Here is a 15,646-nt window from a genome sequence, read left to right on the forward strand (position 1 = left end):
CACTTCAGCAGGGATTACATGGATGTAAGCAGTCGGACTGGAAACTCTACGAGTTCACGGTGAATCACCGCTCTCGTGTCACATGTGACCTCACAGGATTTCAGTTGTAAACCTCAGCGTCACTGCAGATCGCAGGGATGCAACTCCAGTCCTCGAGTGCAACTGTTGATTGCCTACCTGCTCCGATGCACCTGAATCAAAAAGGCTGAATTACCTCTTTGGCATGTCAGTGAGATTTGCAAAGGCTTGGCCATTAACCATTAATTTGATTCATCCAAAAGCTGCAGGTCAGTGGCACTCACGGACTGGAGTTACAGATACTCCTGACATCATTAAAGGTGGCCTTTTATGCTTCCTTGAACAGCTTAGGATAGATCTATGGTCTTCAAAAAACATGGTTTTTCCACAAAGTCAGTCTTAGGTTTGGCCATTTCTGCCTATTTTGAACACCTTCCAGCTGTTTTAGGGCATCTTGTCCCTTTAAATCCAAATAAGCTGCTGCTGACCACGCCCCCAACTCAACATTTACGCTCCCATGTAAAAGTGGCCGGAAGCAGATGCAAAATTAAGCAACTATGCATCTTTGAAAAGCAGAAGTGGAGCCTCCTGCACATTCAACAAAAATGCAGCAACTGGTTTCTGGATGGTAAGTCAGCAACAAAACACTTGTCTTTTCCAGCAGCCATTGTACAGCACACACAGCAGTAAAACCAGCTGACCAAACATGCTGGAGCTCTGCTGGGGTTGCTAGGTAACGGGCAATGTCTGCTGATTTGTGATGTTACATTCTGTAGTTTTTGAAACGACTCATTTTCCATACACCAAAAAGAACATTATTTAATTCCCAAAAAACAGCCGAGTGCATTTTTTTAGAAGCAGTTTAAACCCAAACTGAAGTATAAAAACGTAAAAAATGTGAAGTTTGCATAACTGGTCCCCTTTATGTTATGTCTGAACAGATAAAAACTCTCTCATTATCACAGGGAATGCAGATGCTTTACTTTTCTGTTGCATCCGCACCTGAACCGAAAGCTTCAAGGCTTCTATAGTTAATTAGTGAAGCTTAATTAGTGAGCTAAAAAAAAAAAAAAAACTCAGTTTCTTGACTAACAGCCTAAATCCATGACTCTGGATATTAGTTCTTGTCATGGATCCAGAAAGCTGGAATTTCTCAGATTGATCTCCCTGACTTGGCTTGTCTCAGCACATTAGATTGGATTGGACCGGTCCGCCAAGCGATTCTGCAGCCCGAGCAGACGGCAGTGAACGCTGATCAATGAGCAGGATGCTGATTAAAATACAAACCCTCCCTTTTTCTGCTGGAACAATCCCTGCTGGCTGCTTTCCTTCAGCCTTCGGATCCTGCATCAGGTCCCCCTCAACCAGGGGAACGACACAGAAAACCAGAATTCAAGTACAAGTTCGCTCACATTTGGCTACTGTTCATCTGAATTCTGCTCTTTCACTCTTTCTTGGTCTAAATGTGCAGACATTGAGCACATATTCTAATAAAAACATGAAAATGCGGGATGTGAACTTGAATCTGCTTGCTTGATCCCTCCTCTGGTGTTTAGCATCACTTTCTTGCAGATGGATCATAAAACCCACATTTATCGCCGTCTCTCCTTCCTCTCACAGCCACTTTCCTCCCCTCCTCCGCCTTCATCTTTTTCTCTGATTACGCCCCCCGTCTGTTTCCTTTCCATGCATTATAAATCAGGCCGAGCCCAAACAGTGCTCTCTGCAGCCCCCCGTCCAGTCGGCTCACTCCTCAGAAAACTCATGAATTAATTGGGGAGTGCAGATTCAGGGAAGCGGGATTCCTTTAAAACGATTCAGGACGTGTTAAAAATCTGGGTTTTTCCCCCGATTTTAGCCTAAATGCAGATTAAAAGGGATTGTTGCACGAACCCAAACTGGTTTCTTAAAGCTGAAGGATCACCTGATTGCAGTTTTGAAAGCACAAATTAAAGAGATGGCATTAAAACAATGCAGCAAATGGGAAGACTGTGAAACTCAGAAGATCCAATTTTATTTTTAGTGTCCAACCTTAATAAAACATGGCCACCCTATAATAATAGTTTGTGTGCTTTCATTTATTTGTTTGCTTTTCTTACTATTTATTTATTTTGCATTATTATATTTTTCGTCCCGATCGTTGTAACAGTTGCTTTACTTATTGTGACGACACGTTTTGTAAAATTTGCTTTCTTGGGAATCAATAAAGACAAAAAATGGAGCTTTAGAGTCAGGCTATTAATTCAAGCCTGAATAATTCATGCAATGATAATAAAAAAGCTGTTTGAAAACCAAGAACATTCTTTGGTGAAAAGCCAACAAAACTCAAGGTTTTTAAGAATTTCAGGTTCTTAAAAAAATAATATTTTATTTTATACATATATCTACTGAAGCTATTATTAGTAGATGTATTGTTATTTTATTTAATATTATGATTGAATTAGATTATTTTTATTTATTGAAGCACTTATTTTTTAAAATAAAAATTTGTATTTTTAAAATTTATTTCATTTAAATTAAAACAAACATGTCACATATGACATAAACAAAAGTGTTGAATGAAAAAAGTAATTGGAAGGAAATAAATCTTATGTAGTTTATTCCTTCATGGATGTGATCAAAAATTACCACTTTAGCAAAACGTACAATTTTTACTAAACCCTGTTTTGTCTGTAAGTGTAAAAGAAGATAAAAAAAGATTTAATCAAAAACAAATATATATATATATGAATATATTTAGAAGTAAAGCAAAATCAGGAGTTAGCATTTCCAATTTTTACGTAAAGAAATTGGAAGTTTTAACTGGTTTTAAATTATTTTAACAATTTCCTGTGAACAGCGACTGTTTTTAACACGAACAATGTGGCTCTCTGCCCATTTATTTATCATAAATTCAGATATAGAAGTTTCTCAAAACGCACCAAGGAAGAAAATTTACAGACAAGAGCCAAAAAAACATAAGAAATTCAATTATCTGCTTAAAAGAGTTAATTTTTTACTTTAAATTGTTTTATCACTCCTGGAAATAAGATTTGCTAATCATATAGTAAAATTTGTGTCTTCTACTGAGCAAATGATTCATATAAATCCATTCAAAGTCCACAGAAAGTGCAGCTACTTCAATGATAACATCAGCCGTCTATAAACATCTCAAGCTGCTGTTACTGCCTGCAGATTAATGATGGGAATGGAGCCTGAAAATGGCCCTGACAGTGGGCTTTATTTGTGTTTTATTACAGACGTGAAGCAGCAGAACAGCTGCTCTTTATTCCACACAAACGAGCAAAACGCCACGTTACATAACAGCTGGAAGACGCATCTTAAAAACACGTTTGGTTTCTCCTGATGCATCACTGCAGCGAGTTTCAGGGAAAGAACTTCATCAAAACTAAATGTGGATTAAAGCAGCCAAACGCGGCAGCTCCCAAAGAAAAATTTAATATTAATATTTAAATGAGTGAGAGCCGCAGAGTAGAGATGAAAAATGACAGAGAGGTCGATTACTTGCCTTGTTTTCCTGCAGGATGCGGAGAAGAGGAGTGGGATTTCCCTCAGTTTCCTCCCTCTGCTCCTGCCTGGATGAAGGAGATCCCAATGCATCGATGGAGAGAGGAGGAGGAGGACGAGAAAGAGGAGAGGGAGGCGTTTCTGTCCTGATGCAGTCTAGACAAGGTCTGAATACTTATCAGCTCCATGGGTTTCCTGCTCGCTCCACCTCATTCTGCACAGCAGCGCAGCTTTAAATCAGCTGCTTCTGAGAATTCATTATAATCTCTCTTATTTATTTAAGCTACCTGCAGACAAAGTTTGACATTTTGAGGAATATTTAAATGACATTCTGGACCTGACCTTGAGGAATGCTCAGTCAGTCCTTCAATTAAACCAATTTATAGTCTGATTTTAAAAGAACCTTTAGAGGAAATTCATATTTTTGAAGGGATCTATTATGCAAAAATCACATTTTGCAAGTTTTTTATACTTCCATCTGGGTCTCAGATGCTTCTACAACCTGCCCAGGTGCTTAAAAATAAACAAAAACTCCCAGCTGTTTTTTGGCAATAAGCTAATATTTTTTGGTGTCTGGAAAACGAGTCATTTCAAAATCCTCCACGCACTGCACCATTACCTAGCATATTTATAAAAATATAAATATGCTAAATATAAATATATATTTATATAAAAACATAAATATGCTAAATATGTGATAAGTGAAATTATTTCACTTATCACAAAATATTTTTCCCATGTTATAAGTGAAAAAATCTAACAATAAAACTTATGCTTTTAAAAATCAATATTAATGAATTATTGACTTAAAACAAGCTTCTGTATTTTGCTGAAAATTTATTTGTTAGTTTTGTTTAATTTCAAGTGAACTAAGATATTTGCACTTGAAACTAGACCAAAAATACTTGGTAAGATTTTGTGTTTTTACAGTGTGGGAGAAGTGAGCTCATCACGAGGTTTGCAAAGGTCAAAGTTCATTGATTAAAAGCATCTAGGCTCACATTTAGGTCGATTATGCGAATCATTTTTCAATCATGTAGTAAAAACTCCAGCTGAAATTGCGCTGTCAGTCAATCAGCTCACAGACTTTTGTGAAAGCAAAATATGAAGAATCTTCGTCTTCTTACATTAGCGATTCTTACCTCCAAGAGAGGCATGCAGTTTGTCTTTACTATGACCTCTCATGCAGAACCTGCTGCTCAGCTGCAGAAGGGAGGGCGTCAGGATGTCTAAGATACAAATAGTAAAAATACAATATTTATTAGAATGAGAAGTAGAAAGAAAATTACATTTGATTAATTTCAAGCAAAAACTTGGAAGATTTTCTGTTTTATGTCAAATTAATTAGTGGGAAAAGTCTGAGTTATATAAGTACTCTTTCTTATGCTTTAATAGGATAAACTGCTTTTACATCATAATAAAGTTAAAAGTCTTTAATTTTCCTGAAAGATTTTCAAATTTCACTTTTGAAGCAGTTTCCTTTTTGTCCACAAGGCGTCACTAAAACTCAAGGCATGTAGACTGATTCAGAGAAACCATCGCCGATTGAAGGTACTAAATAAAACGGAGTTTACTAGTTTCTTTAATGTTCAGTAAATGAGAACATTTACTAAATCTATGTGAGAGATCTGTGTACTCTTACACAGAATTAAATCCTGTTACAGACCGGAAAAACCCAGGAATGCGTTTAAAAACTACACAAACGTAAATCACATCACAGTCAAAAAGAAGATGAAACATTTCAGGGAGAATAAATAGCTCTATGATAAACAGATTTTTTTTTTTTAAATCAACCAGTTCTTGCATTTGAATCTGAAAGACAAACTAAATATGAAAAAAGATTTGAGAAACTAGAAATGAATGAACACACAAAGATTCAGGTTGTAGATTATTCTGAACAAGAAAAAATGTTGGTTTGATGATGAAAACCAAAATGTTTGGTTCTCAGCAGCTTTAAACGTTTTCCTAAAAAGTACATCTGGTCCAGGTGGTAATTTTTCCTCAGCTGCTCTGACATAGTGCTGCAAAATAAGTGAGGAAGATGAAGAAACTGTTAACAAAAGCTCCATTTTATCCAAAATTCACTGGAGTCGGAAAAAGATTCAGGCTTCAAGAAACTCAAATCTTTGTAGAATAAATGGCAGATCCTTATTTCTTACATAGTCTAATAGATAACGTCCAGTTATAATGTATTATTTGAATGTTAGCATCTAGTTTAGATAAACTATAAGTTTTCAATTTGATCTGGACCTAATATTTAAAACCCTAAAATGAGGGAAACCAGTATTTAATAATAAAAATAGGCACCAATTAGGCTGATTTAAATAAATAATCTATAATTTTATTACTTACATATTTGGTTCGGTTACAAACAGAAACGGTTCTGGGCTGGCATCTCCTCCCAGACCGAGCCTGTTCAGTTCTCCTCCAGTCCAGCAGAGGGCGCTACGCGAAGAGGCTCTCGGTGTCCTGGAGGAGATGTTTCCCCGGTTCGGCGGTGGTTTGATTAGATGTTTCAAGCAGATTCGGTTCGAACCTCTAACCCGTGTTCCTGAAGCTGACTTGGTCCCGGTGTTTAGCTGCTCTTCTTGGTCCACCCGCTGGTTCTCCAGAACCACAGCGATGCCCCGGAAGCAGAAAGAGGTTAGTCCGAAACTGAGTCTGAACTTCAAGCGGGGATGGTCCAGCGGTTCTGTCAGGATCTTTAACCGATCCTCGTTTAATTCCCATTGTCATTAAAGGGTTAGTTAACTGTTTTCGTTGAATCCGAACCGAATCTGATTAATCATGAACTGTACCTTTCTACACCGAATAAACAGAAAAGATGCTTGCAGCTTGCATTCAAATGCACCTCCTGCAGTAGAAAGCTATTATAATTATTAAATGTGTGTTTTAAAATGAGACACTACGCGTCTCAGTGACGTAGGAAGATGCAAAGACATAAATAAAACAAAAATAAGTGTCCAGCACCCCCTCCTTCCTATTCATCTGAAACTAAAGTGTGCAAATAAATTTTAACTCTAGCTCAACCAGACTCCCACAGACTACTTCGAGTTGTTAAAAAAAAACAGCATGCAGTGGTAAATGTGTCACTCCAGCAGAATCAGCACAAGTTCTACTTAGATGTTGCAGTCAAGACCTAGTAACAGCATTACTTTACTACATACTAACCAATACACATGCACTGTCTGCGCTGATGAAAATTCCCTCTTCTCTTTATGCAAAATAAATCAAACTAATGAGCCTCACATGTTTCCTGATTAATTACTATTGAATAATCTGAGTTTTATTATTATTATTATTCTAAAATGGTAAGGTATGACACAGTATGACATGGCATACAGATAAATTAAAATTCAACAAGCTAACCAAAATAAGAGGAAATCTGATAAATGTAGCAAAAAGAAGTTAGGCTAATATGTTGAAAATCAAAATAAACTTAAATAAGCTAAGATGGGACAAACTGTGAAGGCAGGGAAACTGCATTAAGATCAGCTAAAGTACACCAAGCTAATGGCAGGATAAAAACAAAGAGATGCTTAGCTACATAACTTAAGATATAGGAAGATAAAATAAGCTACACTAAGACAAATTAAGTTAAAATGAAAACAAACAAGCTAGGATAATGTAAGTTACACTAAACCACATAACGCTAATAAGGAAAACTACAAGTGACCCAAAATATGGGATGCTAGAATAAGGTAGCATATGCCAAGCTATTATAAGATAATGAAAAATTAGTTAATGTCAAATTAATCTTAAGCAAGTTAAAGTGAAACAAATGTATACAAAACAAATTAAGCTACATTATCAGAGGCTTAAATGCAAGCTGAGCTAAAATAAGATAAGTTGGGCTAATGTTAGCTTCTGTAAAATAAGGTTTTCCAAAATAAGCTTAAGTTCTCCAGGATAATCAAGACTAAAATAGTCTTGAATTTACATTAAAATTTAAACTGTGCTTCAGGAGGCTGAGATAAATTTAACGACACAAAGAAAAGCCAATCCAGTCACACAGTGACGGCATTACCAACGTGGTGATTGATATAATAAAACTATCCAGTAATCTCTGTGCTCTTAAAAAGGGGAAAGGACAAGTGAAAGGACAGGTGAAGGCGGCTGTAGGTGGAACCACAGAGACACCGGATTCTGGTCCGGTAACCCGTGACAAGACCGGATCTGTATCCATCACAGTGCACGCGAAGCCGGGCTCGAAACACAGCAGCATCACAGGTCGGCCTCACGTTGCACCAACATATGATCGGTTGCTGCTAAAACAGAGCTCACACTATATTCTGCCTCTCTTCCAGATGTTACCACTCAGGCTGTAGGCGTCTCCATTGCAGCGCCACCTACAGACGGAGAAGCAAACACAGAGCTTGTCCGCTACCTTGCAGAAGTCCTGGAGCTGAAGAAGAGCCAAATTTCACTGGACAAGGTTTCTGAAACTCCTACATCTGTTTTTGTTTTTAATGTGTTTATTCAGCAATCATTGGAATCTAACATTTCAAGGGATACGAGTGAAAAAACACTTCAAAAGATTACAGGACAGATTAAAACTAATGGTGGGACTCAACTGAGTCATTAATTAATTTACATTTTTGCAGCTAAATTATTGAACGGACATGAGTTCAGCAATAAATATATTTACCTTCATCAATATGTTTAAGTTAATCACATTTTAATTAAAAACATTATGCCAAAAATAAACATTTTCAAATTAAAACATCCTTTTTATTGCAAAACTATTGAAAAAATTGATATATGAACTCAACAACATATAGATTTTTTTATTATTTAAGTTATTCATCTGTCAGATCGGTGCAATTTGTTTTTATACTTCACCTCAAAACTCATTCAGTTTTGAAGTGAAGTATAAAAACAAGTTGCACCGATCTGAAAATTCATTCAGTTTAGAAGTGTTTCAGATATGCCTGATTATTCATGTAACTTTATTTTTAAAAATACTTATTAATTAACGTGGACCGTGAACGCCGACATTGGCGTTGGGGGCGGCTCTGCTGCTGCTACATGGTTAGCATAAATGCTACTTTAGACTTGAATAGCTTCGCTGATAGGCTAACTCCTTTTAGCATAACTTCAACACTACGAAAGTATTTTCCAGTGTCACATCAGATATTTTTGAAGCAGAAATTTACCCTTATTGGTCCAAGAAAAGCTGCTTTATCGTCCATTGCTGTTGTTCGCAGATTCCGCTTGTGTGTCAAATTTACGGGTGTACCAGAAACACACAGGAAAGGTTCCGGCTGGGGACTTTTGTATTAAAAAAAAATGCAAACTACAAATGTGATTAATTGAGTTAATATTTTTAATTCGTTAAAGTCGCAACCCTATTTAAAACGTAAAGACATGAAGATAAAGTTAGGAGTTTATCTTCATAAAATTCAACATAACTAATATTTACTGAATAGCTTTTCAGTCAGCAGCTCTTTAAGCTACAGTTAATACCTCATCATTTGGATTAACTCTCTTTTAACCTTGTTTAGATATTTTTTTTCTTAATTTGTGAATTTTATTCTAATGGATCAACAACATTTCACCCTTTAGGGTTCTAGATCCAGAGACAAAGTCATCAAGGTGGACTCCTCGTTGGATCCAGAGGAGGTGCTAAAGAGGCTCCGGCAGGCAGCCAGCTGATCGGCAAAGACTGGATGGAAGATGGGTTTTAGTTACCTTCTGAACAGTGATAGATCCGTGGGACTGGAACAAATCCCACATTGAGATCAACATCATCTTTCCATCCTTCGATTTTCTAAATAACAGATTCTTCCGAGGATGGAACTGGAGAAGAAAAAACTGCTTGAAAATAACTGTCAGGTCTCTGAAGTGGCAACATGACGCTGGTTAGAGCTTTTCCACAGAGTCATGTGGAAAATGTTGTGTGTAATCATAGAAAACAGGAGGATTTCCACCCTTAAAACAGAACCTATTAGACAAAGTTCACATTTTTCACATTTATGTTCTTCCGTTTGGATCTCTAATGCTTCTAAAAATGCCCAGACATTTTGTTGGTAATAAGTTCATATATTTTGGTGTCTAGAAAATGAGCCGTTTTCAGAAACGTTCCGAATGTAACATCTCAAGTCAGCAGGCACTGACCTTCACCTACTGACCCCAGTGAAGTCCAACTCGTTACCTAGCAACCCCAGCAGAGTTCCGCATGTCACCTAGCAACCCAAGGTGAGCTCCAGTATGAAATAAGTCACTTTCAAATAAAGATTTAACTGAGCACCAGGTTCCTGACTTATTTTTGTTTTAAGATTTTAAGTTTTTTAATCACTTGCGTGCTTCAAAACTTAATTCTGAAGGTTATTGGGGCTGAGACACATTATAGCTTTTACAAATCCAATCCAGTAGGTGGCGGTAATGCACTGCTGGTATGCAACCAAAGAAATCCTCAACCAGCACCTTCTACTGCTTTTTTTACTTCTGTTTACATTATAAAAGGTAGGTTTTGTGGAAAAGAATAGACCCGTTTTAATATATAAACAGTGTAAATGTAACTGTGTAAATGTAAGTGTGAAATAAAATTCCTTTAGAATACTTCAAACTCCAGTTGCTTGATTTATTTTAAGTTTAAGCTACAGCAAATTGATTATATAACTGAACATACATTTTTTAAAACAGTAAATGTATTTTTCTGTTCGTTCACAAACTCAATTAATTCTGCTTTACTGAATATATTCACATATTGGCTTTGGCATGATTTCCAATTGACATAGTCTTGTGTTTTATTAACTCTATATACTAATATGCTATTTAAAAGTAGTAGAACCTATTTATCTGGCGCCAGGTTAATTCCATACAGGAAGTTGTGGTTGTTTTGAAGCAATTTGATTAGCTGACAGATTTTAGCTTTGACAGCATCTCCACTTTCATTAAATTGGAGAAATCCCTGGCTTTTGTAATGCATTTGTTTTTTCAAATTATTTCCAATTATTATTGGTAGCCTTCACTGTACCAAGGTATAAATACAACATCCTGGAATATAAAGGCTTCTTGACAGATACTTTAATATTGGGGATGCACCGATCCATGTTTTCCACTTCCGACACCGATACCTGAGGTTTAGTATCGCCCAATGCTGATCTAATACAGAAAAACAGTCCTGAATTTCAAAATACAGACATAGATGTCCTCAAATACAAATTTATAGTACAGCACACTTAAATACACCGGTAGCTTCACAAGTTTGAAAACTGTTGGGTTCTGTGTTTCTGTGTATTTATTTCTTGTTTTTTTCTTTGTCCTGTTCCCCCGTGAGTCTCTGTGATGTCCTGTCCTCCCTGTTGATTGATCCCAGCTGTGTCTAGTTCCTTGATTACCCTCCCTGTGTATTTAAGTCCACCTGTTAGTCTTTGTTCCTTGTCAGGTCCTCGTCTTGCGCTCGTCTCATGTCAGATGTCTGTTCTCCTCGTTGTTCACCAGTGCTGCATCCGTGTATCATTTCTTGTGGACCTTTATCATTAAATTTTCACTTCAACATGTCATCCTGGGTTCACCTGCGTCTTCCTCACCATTCACAACCGCTAATCATGACAGAAACATGTAAAAGAACACGACTTTAATTTGTCTAGTTGTGCAATTAGGCCAATGCAAAATAAATTGAAACTGACAAAAATAAACTGCAACAAACCTTCTTTCAAATGGTTCAGAAAGTGTAGTTAGGAATTATAAATATGATGTAAAACAAATAATAAAGCATCGAGTGGAGCACAAAGCATAGAATTGGACTGAACAGATTATGGTTCAGGCACATTGACACCGATACCCAATATAGATTTTTTTCAATATCGGCACTCAAGCATTAATATCAGATCTGTGCATCTCTACTTTATACTATGAGAAAGTTCAGATTTTTTATAATTTCTCTGCAAAACTATTGCTAAAGGATGTTAATAAGCAAATCCAAACACAGGAAAGCTGCCAGGACAGCTTTCCTGTGAAGAACCTGGTTTATTCAGGTTCTTCAGATTCACTGTTGTAAAATCCAGAAGACTAAATGCTGCAACTAACGGCGTTTCAGAAACATTTGTTGTTTAAAGCCATGAACGCTTATGCAACCATGTTATTACAGCTTTATAATTACTTATTCGTTCTTTCAGTGAGTTTCAGCTGATCAGCAGACATGCCGAGATGAAACCTTCACTAAGTGACTGCAGAGATGATCCACGGTCCAGCGGCAGCCGATGAGGAGCTTCTGAGCACATAAGCTTCTGAATCCTTTACATTTGGGAGGAAAATGTTTGTTCAGTCATTTGAGGCTTAGCGCAGCATCTGAAGCCCTTCGTCACCCTGACAGTCGCAGACGTAAAGCTGCTGATCCTGGATCAGCAGAGGAAGACAGACACTGAGAAAAACTGACTCTCAGGTGGTTCTTATGTAATCCTGCAGCTTCCTAAACCAAGCAGAAAGTTTGTTTGCCGAGCTGGCTGCAGAAAGAAAGTCAGCGGACCTTTGATATTCGGTCCTTATCTGCTCGGCCCTTCATGTCGCGCTCTCTGAAGCCTTTTAGTTTGAACAGGAACAATCTGAGCCTCATTACCGCTTCACTAATTCACAGCTCTCTGATTCAGAGGCTGATGACTTGATGCTGATCAGAGATGTCTGAAACGAGGAGGCGTTCAAGTCCTCGGAAACCCCAGGAGATCCAGAGGAGGGCAAAGCTAAACCCTCTGCAGCGTCTGATGAACATTTCTCCATGTAAAGCTTCTTTTTAAACTCTTATGAAACATGTAATCATCAAATGTTGTAGAAGTTTGTAGTAGTTTAGTTATACAGCACCAAATTATAAGACTGTAAGAAATCAAATTCATATTTATGCATCAAACTCCATAAAGATTCAAACTCATGAATTTTCTGCTACTGCAAAAATACAAAATCCTACCAAGTCTGTTTGTCTACTTTCTTGTGAAAATATCTTATCAGTTGAAATATGACTTACAAGTAACTTATTTGCAAAATATAGGACTCTGAAGTAAATAATTCTTGAATTTGGATTTTTAAAAAGTGCCAGTTCCCCTGGCAGATTTAGTTTAAAGCAAGGCATTTTTCTGGAGATGCAAATCTTTAAGTGTCGAGCGATTCGATCCAGAAATGATTTTTCTACTCAGAGAGAGTAGAAAAATCTACTCGAGATTTTGCTTAAATTATGTGACTGAGAAGAAAATAAAGTGATTTAGCAGATCCAAAGGATTTGGATGAAACTATTACAACCAGTAAATATGCTGGCTACATATCTTTCAAAGACCAGTTTACAAAAAAAACGTTCTAATATACAGGCATTTTACAGCTATTGTGAAATTTAATTAAAATAGTTTCATGTCTGGTGCAGGATGTGATCTTTTAAACTCTACAGGTTTGTAATCCAGGTTTTTTTTGAAAACCTTGAAGTTTCTCCAAACTGATGGGTCACTCTGGTTAAATGCAATTAAAAGATAGGCTGAGGTTATTAGCTGCTCATGCAGATAAGACTGAATGAGGCGATTAGGATGAAAGGTTGATCAAGACGCTGAGCTCTGACAGTCTGATGGATTGAGATAACGTTAGAATGTTTCAAACTTTAAATTTCACTCAAGGAAAACTGTTATTTTCACATGTAAAATATTGGAAATCAAACTTGTAATGGGCTCAAACACTGTTAAGGTGCCAGTTTCTCCAGAATTATGAAATTAAATAACCTAAGCTTGGACCTGATTGTGCCAAAATAGATTTCAATCTAAAACAGATCAGCTCTGCAGGATGGAGCCTTTATGCACCAGTTTAAGTTTCCATTTTGGATTTAGCTCTGACCAAGAATTTGTCCCAGAACTGGTTTAACACTGAACTTGATTTTCCAGTTAAATTCCCCATTAAGCTGAAGATCAGCCAATGTTCCAAGATGGACCTGTAAGTGCACAGGGGTTAACTGGAATATCAAGTTTTGGGGCATGGAATGAAACCCAAACCATCCGGATCAATTTGTACTCAGATTAAAGCAAAAACGATTGAAAGATCTAGAGCAGACATGTCCAAAGTCCGGCCCGGGGGCCAAATGCGGCCCGTGGTCAAATTTCATCCGGCCCGCAGCCTCTGTCATAAAATCAATAACGTCTGGCAGCCACGTAGAATTAATACATTTGGCAGCAGTACTGTTACCTGCATAGGGCGTAGCTTACACACTAAATGCCGTTCCTCATTTACCCACTAGAGGGCAGCAGCCCGTGTGAGTCAGACTATTTGCAGATGGAGCTCGTTGAGCTGCAGAGTGACGCAGAGAGCCGCGGTCGGCACCAGCAGCTTTCTTTCGTCAACTTTTACCGACAGGTTTCGAGAGATTCGAGCATTTGGAAAGAAAATGCTATTCTTGTTTGGGTTGACATATTTGTGTGAGAAGACATTCTCGGTCATGAACTTAAATAAGAGCGGTGTCAGGACACGGCTAATAGACTCTCCCTTACGAGACATCTTGTGCATCAATACCCAGCCCAGGCTCCAGACGAGTTTAACAGGGAGGGTGTTACGTCAATCCGCGTTTCCCCATCAGATACGGTTCCCCCTTCGTCTTCTTGCCGCTCCGCCCCGCCCACGCGGCAAAATAGGCGCGTGCTCGTGATGAGCACTGAGAAAGCACGCGCGTGGCAAGCACGCGCTTGTTCGGCGCGCTTGTCTGAGGAACTACGGACACCGTGAAAGCTCAAACAACATGTTTCGGCAAAGTTGTCACACTTTCTTCACGTTTTTGCGGGAAACTAATAGTAATAATACTAATAATTATAATAAATATAATCAATATATATGTTATACATATTATGATTATAATAAATAATATATATTTTATACATATATTAAAATTATAATACATAATATATGTTTTATATATATATATATATATATATATATATATATATATATATATATATATATATATATATATATATATAATAATTATAATACATAATATATGTTATATGTTATAGTTATAATTATAATATATATATGTTGTATATATTATAATTATAATATGTTGTATATATTATAATTATAATAGATAGATAGATAGCATAATGCTATATGAATTAAAAACAGGGCAATGCAATTTAATGCTCAATATTACCCATCAGATACCGTTTTCCCTGTTTTACAGTGGGGGAACGCTATCTGATGGCCATAAATCTCCCATCATATAACGTTCCCCCTGTTTTACAGTGGGGGAACACTATCTGATGGAGACATTTCACCCATCAGATAGCGTTCCCCCTATGTTAAAATCACCCATCAGATACCGTTTCCCCTGTTTTAAAGTGGGGGAACGCTCTCTGATGGCCATAAATCTCCCATCACATACCGTTTCCCCTGTTTTAAAGTGGGGGAACGCTATCTGATGGCCATAAATCTCCCATCATATAACGTTCCCCCTGTTTTACAGTGGGGGAACGGTATCTGATGGAGACATTTCACCCATCAGATAGCGTTCCCCCTATGTTAAAATCACCCATCAGATACCGTTTCCCCTGTTTTAAAGTGGGGGAACGCTATCTGATGGCCATAAATCTCCCATCAGATACCGTTTCCCCTGTTTTAAAGTGGGGGAACGCTATCTGATGGCCATAAATCTCCCATCAGATAGCGTTCCCCCTGTTTTACAGTGGGGGAACACTATCTGATGGAGACATTTCACCCATCAGATAGCGTTCCCCCTATGTTAAAATCACCCATCAGATACCGTTTCCCCTGTTTTAAAGTGGGGGAACGCTCTCTGATGGCCATAAATCTCCCATCACATACCGTTTCCCCTGTTTTAAAGTGGGGGAACGCTATCTGATGGCCATAAATCTCCCATCAGATAGCGTTCCCCCTGTTTTACAGTGGGGGAACGCTATCTGATGGAGACATTTCACCCATCAGATAGCGTTCCCCCTATGTTAAAATCACCCATCAGATAGCGTTCCCCCTGTTTTACAGTGGGGGAACGCTATCTGATGGCCATAAATCTCCCATCATATAACGTTCCCCCTGTTTTACAGTGGGGGAACGCTATCTGATGGCCATAAATCTCCCATCACATACCGTTTCCCCTGTTTTAAAGTGGGGGAACGCTATCTGATGGCCATAAATCTCCCAT

General features: G+C 37.7%; 2 protein-coding genes across 4 annotated transcripts in view; one reads left to right on the forward strand and one right to left on the reverse strand.

The window, feature by feature from the left end:
* The window catches only part of LOC106906920 (synaptic vesicle glycoprotein 2B-like), a 36,658-nt gene extending 27,875 nt beyond the window's left edge, over nucleotides 1–8,783 (reverse strand). The window contains exons 1-2 of one of the 3 annotated variants that reach the window (XM_088006154.1): nucleotides 8,682–8,765; nucleotides 4,668–4,754 (exon numbers count right to left, since the gene is read on the reverse strand). Coding sequence is in view for 1 of the 3 variants with exons in the window: in XM_088006156.1 (XP_087862282.1) it covers nucleotides 8,682–8,717 (36 nt within the window). In the remaining 2 variants the exon portion in view is untranslated. Of the gene's footprint in view, nucleotides 1–4,667; nucleotides 4,755–5,877; nucleotides 5,968–8,681 lie in introns of those variants that run through there. The other 2 variants (XM_088006155.1, XM_088006156.1) reach the window with 2 other exon arrangements.
* On the forward strand, nucleotides 5,982–10,093 carry cunh15orf40 (chromosome unknown C15orf40 homolog). Its single transcript, XM_014972221.2, has 4 exons — nucleotides 5,982–6,168; nucleotides 7,608–7,755; nucleotides 7,833–7,960; nucleotides 9,091–10,093. The coding sequence occupies exons 1-4, from the start codon at nucleotides 6,004–6,006 to the stop codon at nucleotides 9,178–9,180; spliced, it is 531 nt and encodes a 176-aa protein (XP_014827707.2). The 5' UTR covers nucleotides 5,982–6,003; the 3' UTR covers nucleotides 9,181–10,093.
* Nucleotides 10,094–15,646: the final 5,553 nt, after the last annotated feature.

This window comes from Poecilia mexicana, unplaced genomic scaffold (assembly GCF_051168715.1).
Source record: "Poecilia mexicana isolate PSO_F unplaced genomic scaffold, ASM5116871v1 scaffold_6, whole genome shotgun sequence".
Lineage (NCBI taxonomy): Eukaryota > Metazoa > Chordata > Actinopteri > Cyprinodontiformes > Poeciliidae > Poecilia > Poecilia mexicana.

Coding starts and splice junctions, on each gene's coding strand:
- cunh15orf40 (XM_014972221.2), top strand. CDS start 6,004: ATGTTTCCCCGGTTCGGCGGTGGTTTGATTAGATGTTTCAAGCAGATT. Junction 6,169..7,607: donor TGCCCCGGAAGCAGAAAGAG/GTTAGTCCGAAA, acceptor GCTCTTAAAAAG/GGGAAAGGACAAGTGAAAGG. Junction 7,756..7,832: donor GAAACACAGCAGCATCACAG/GTCGGCCTCACG, acceptor CCTCTCTTCCAG/ATGTTACCACTCAGGCTGTA.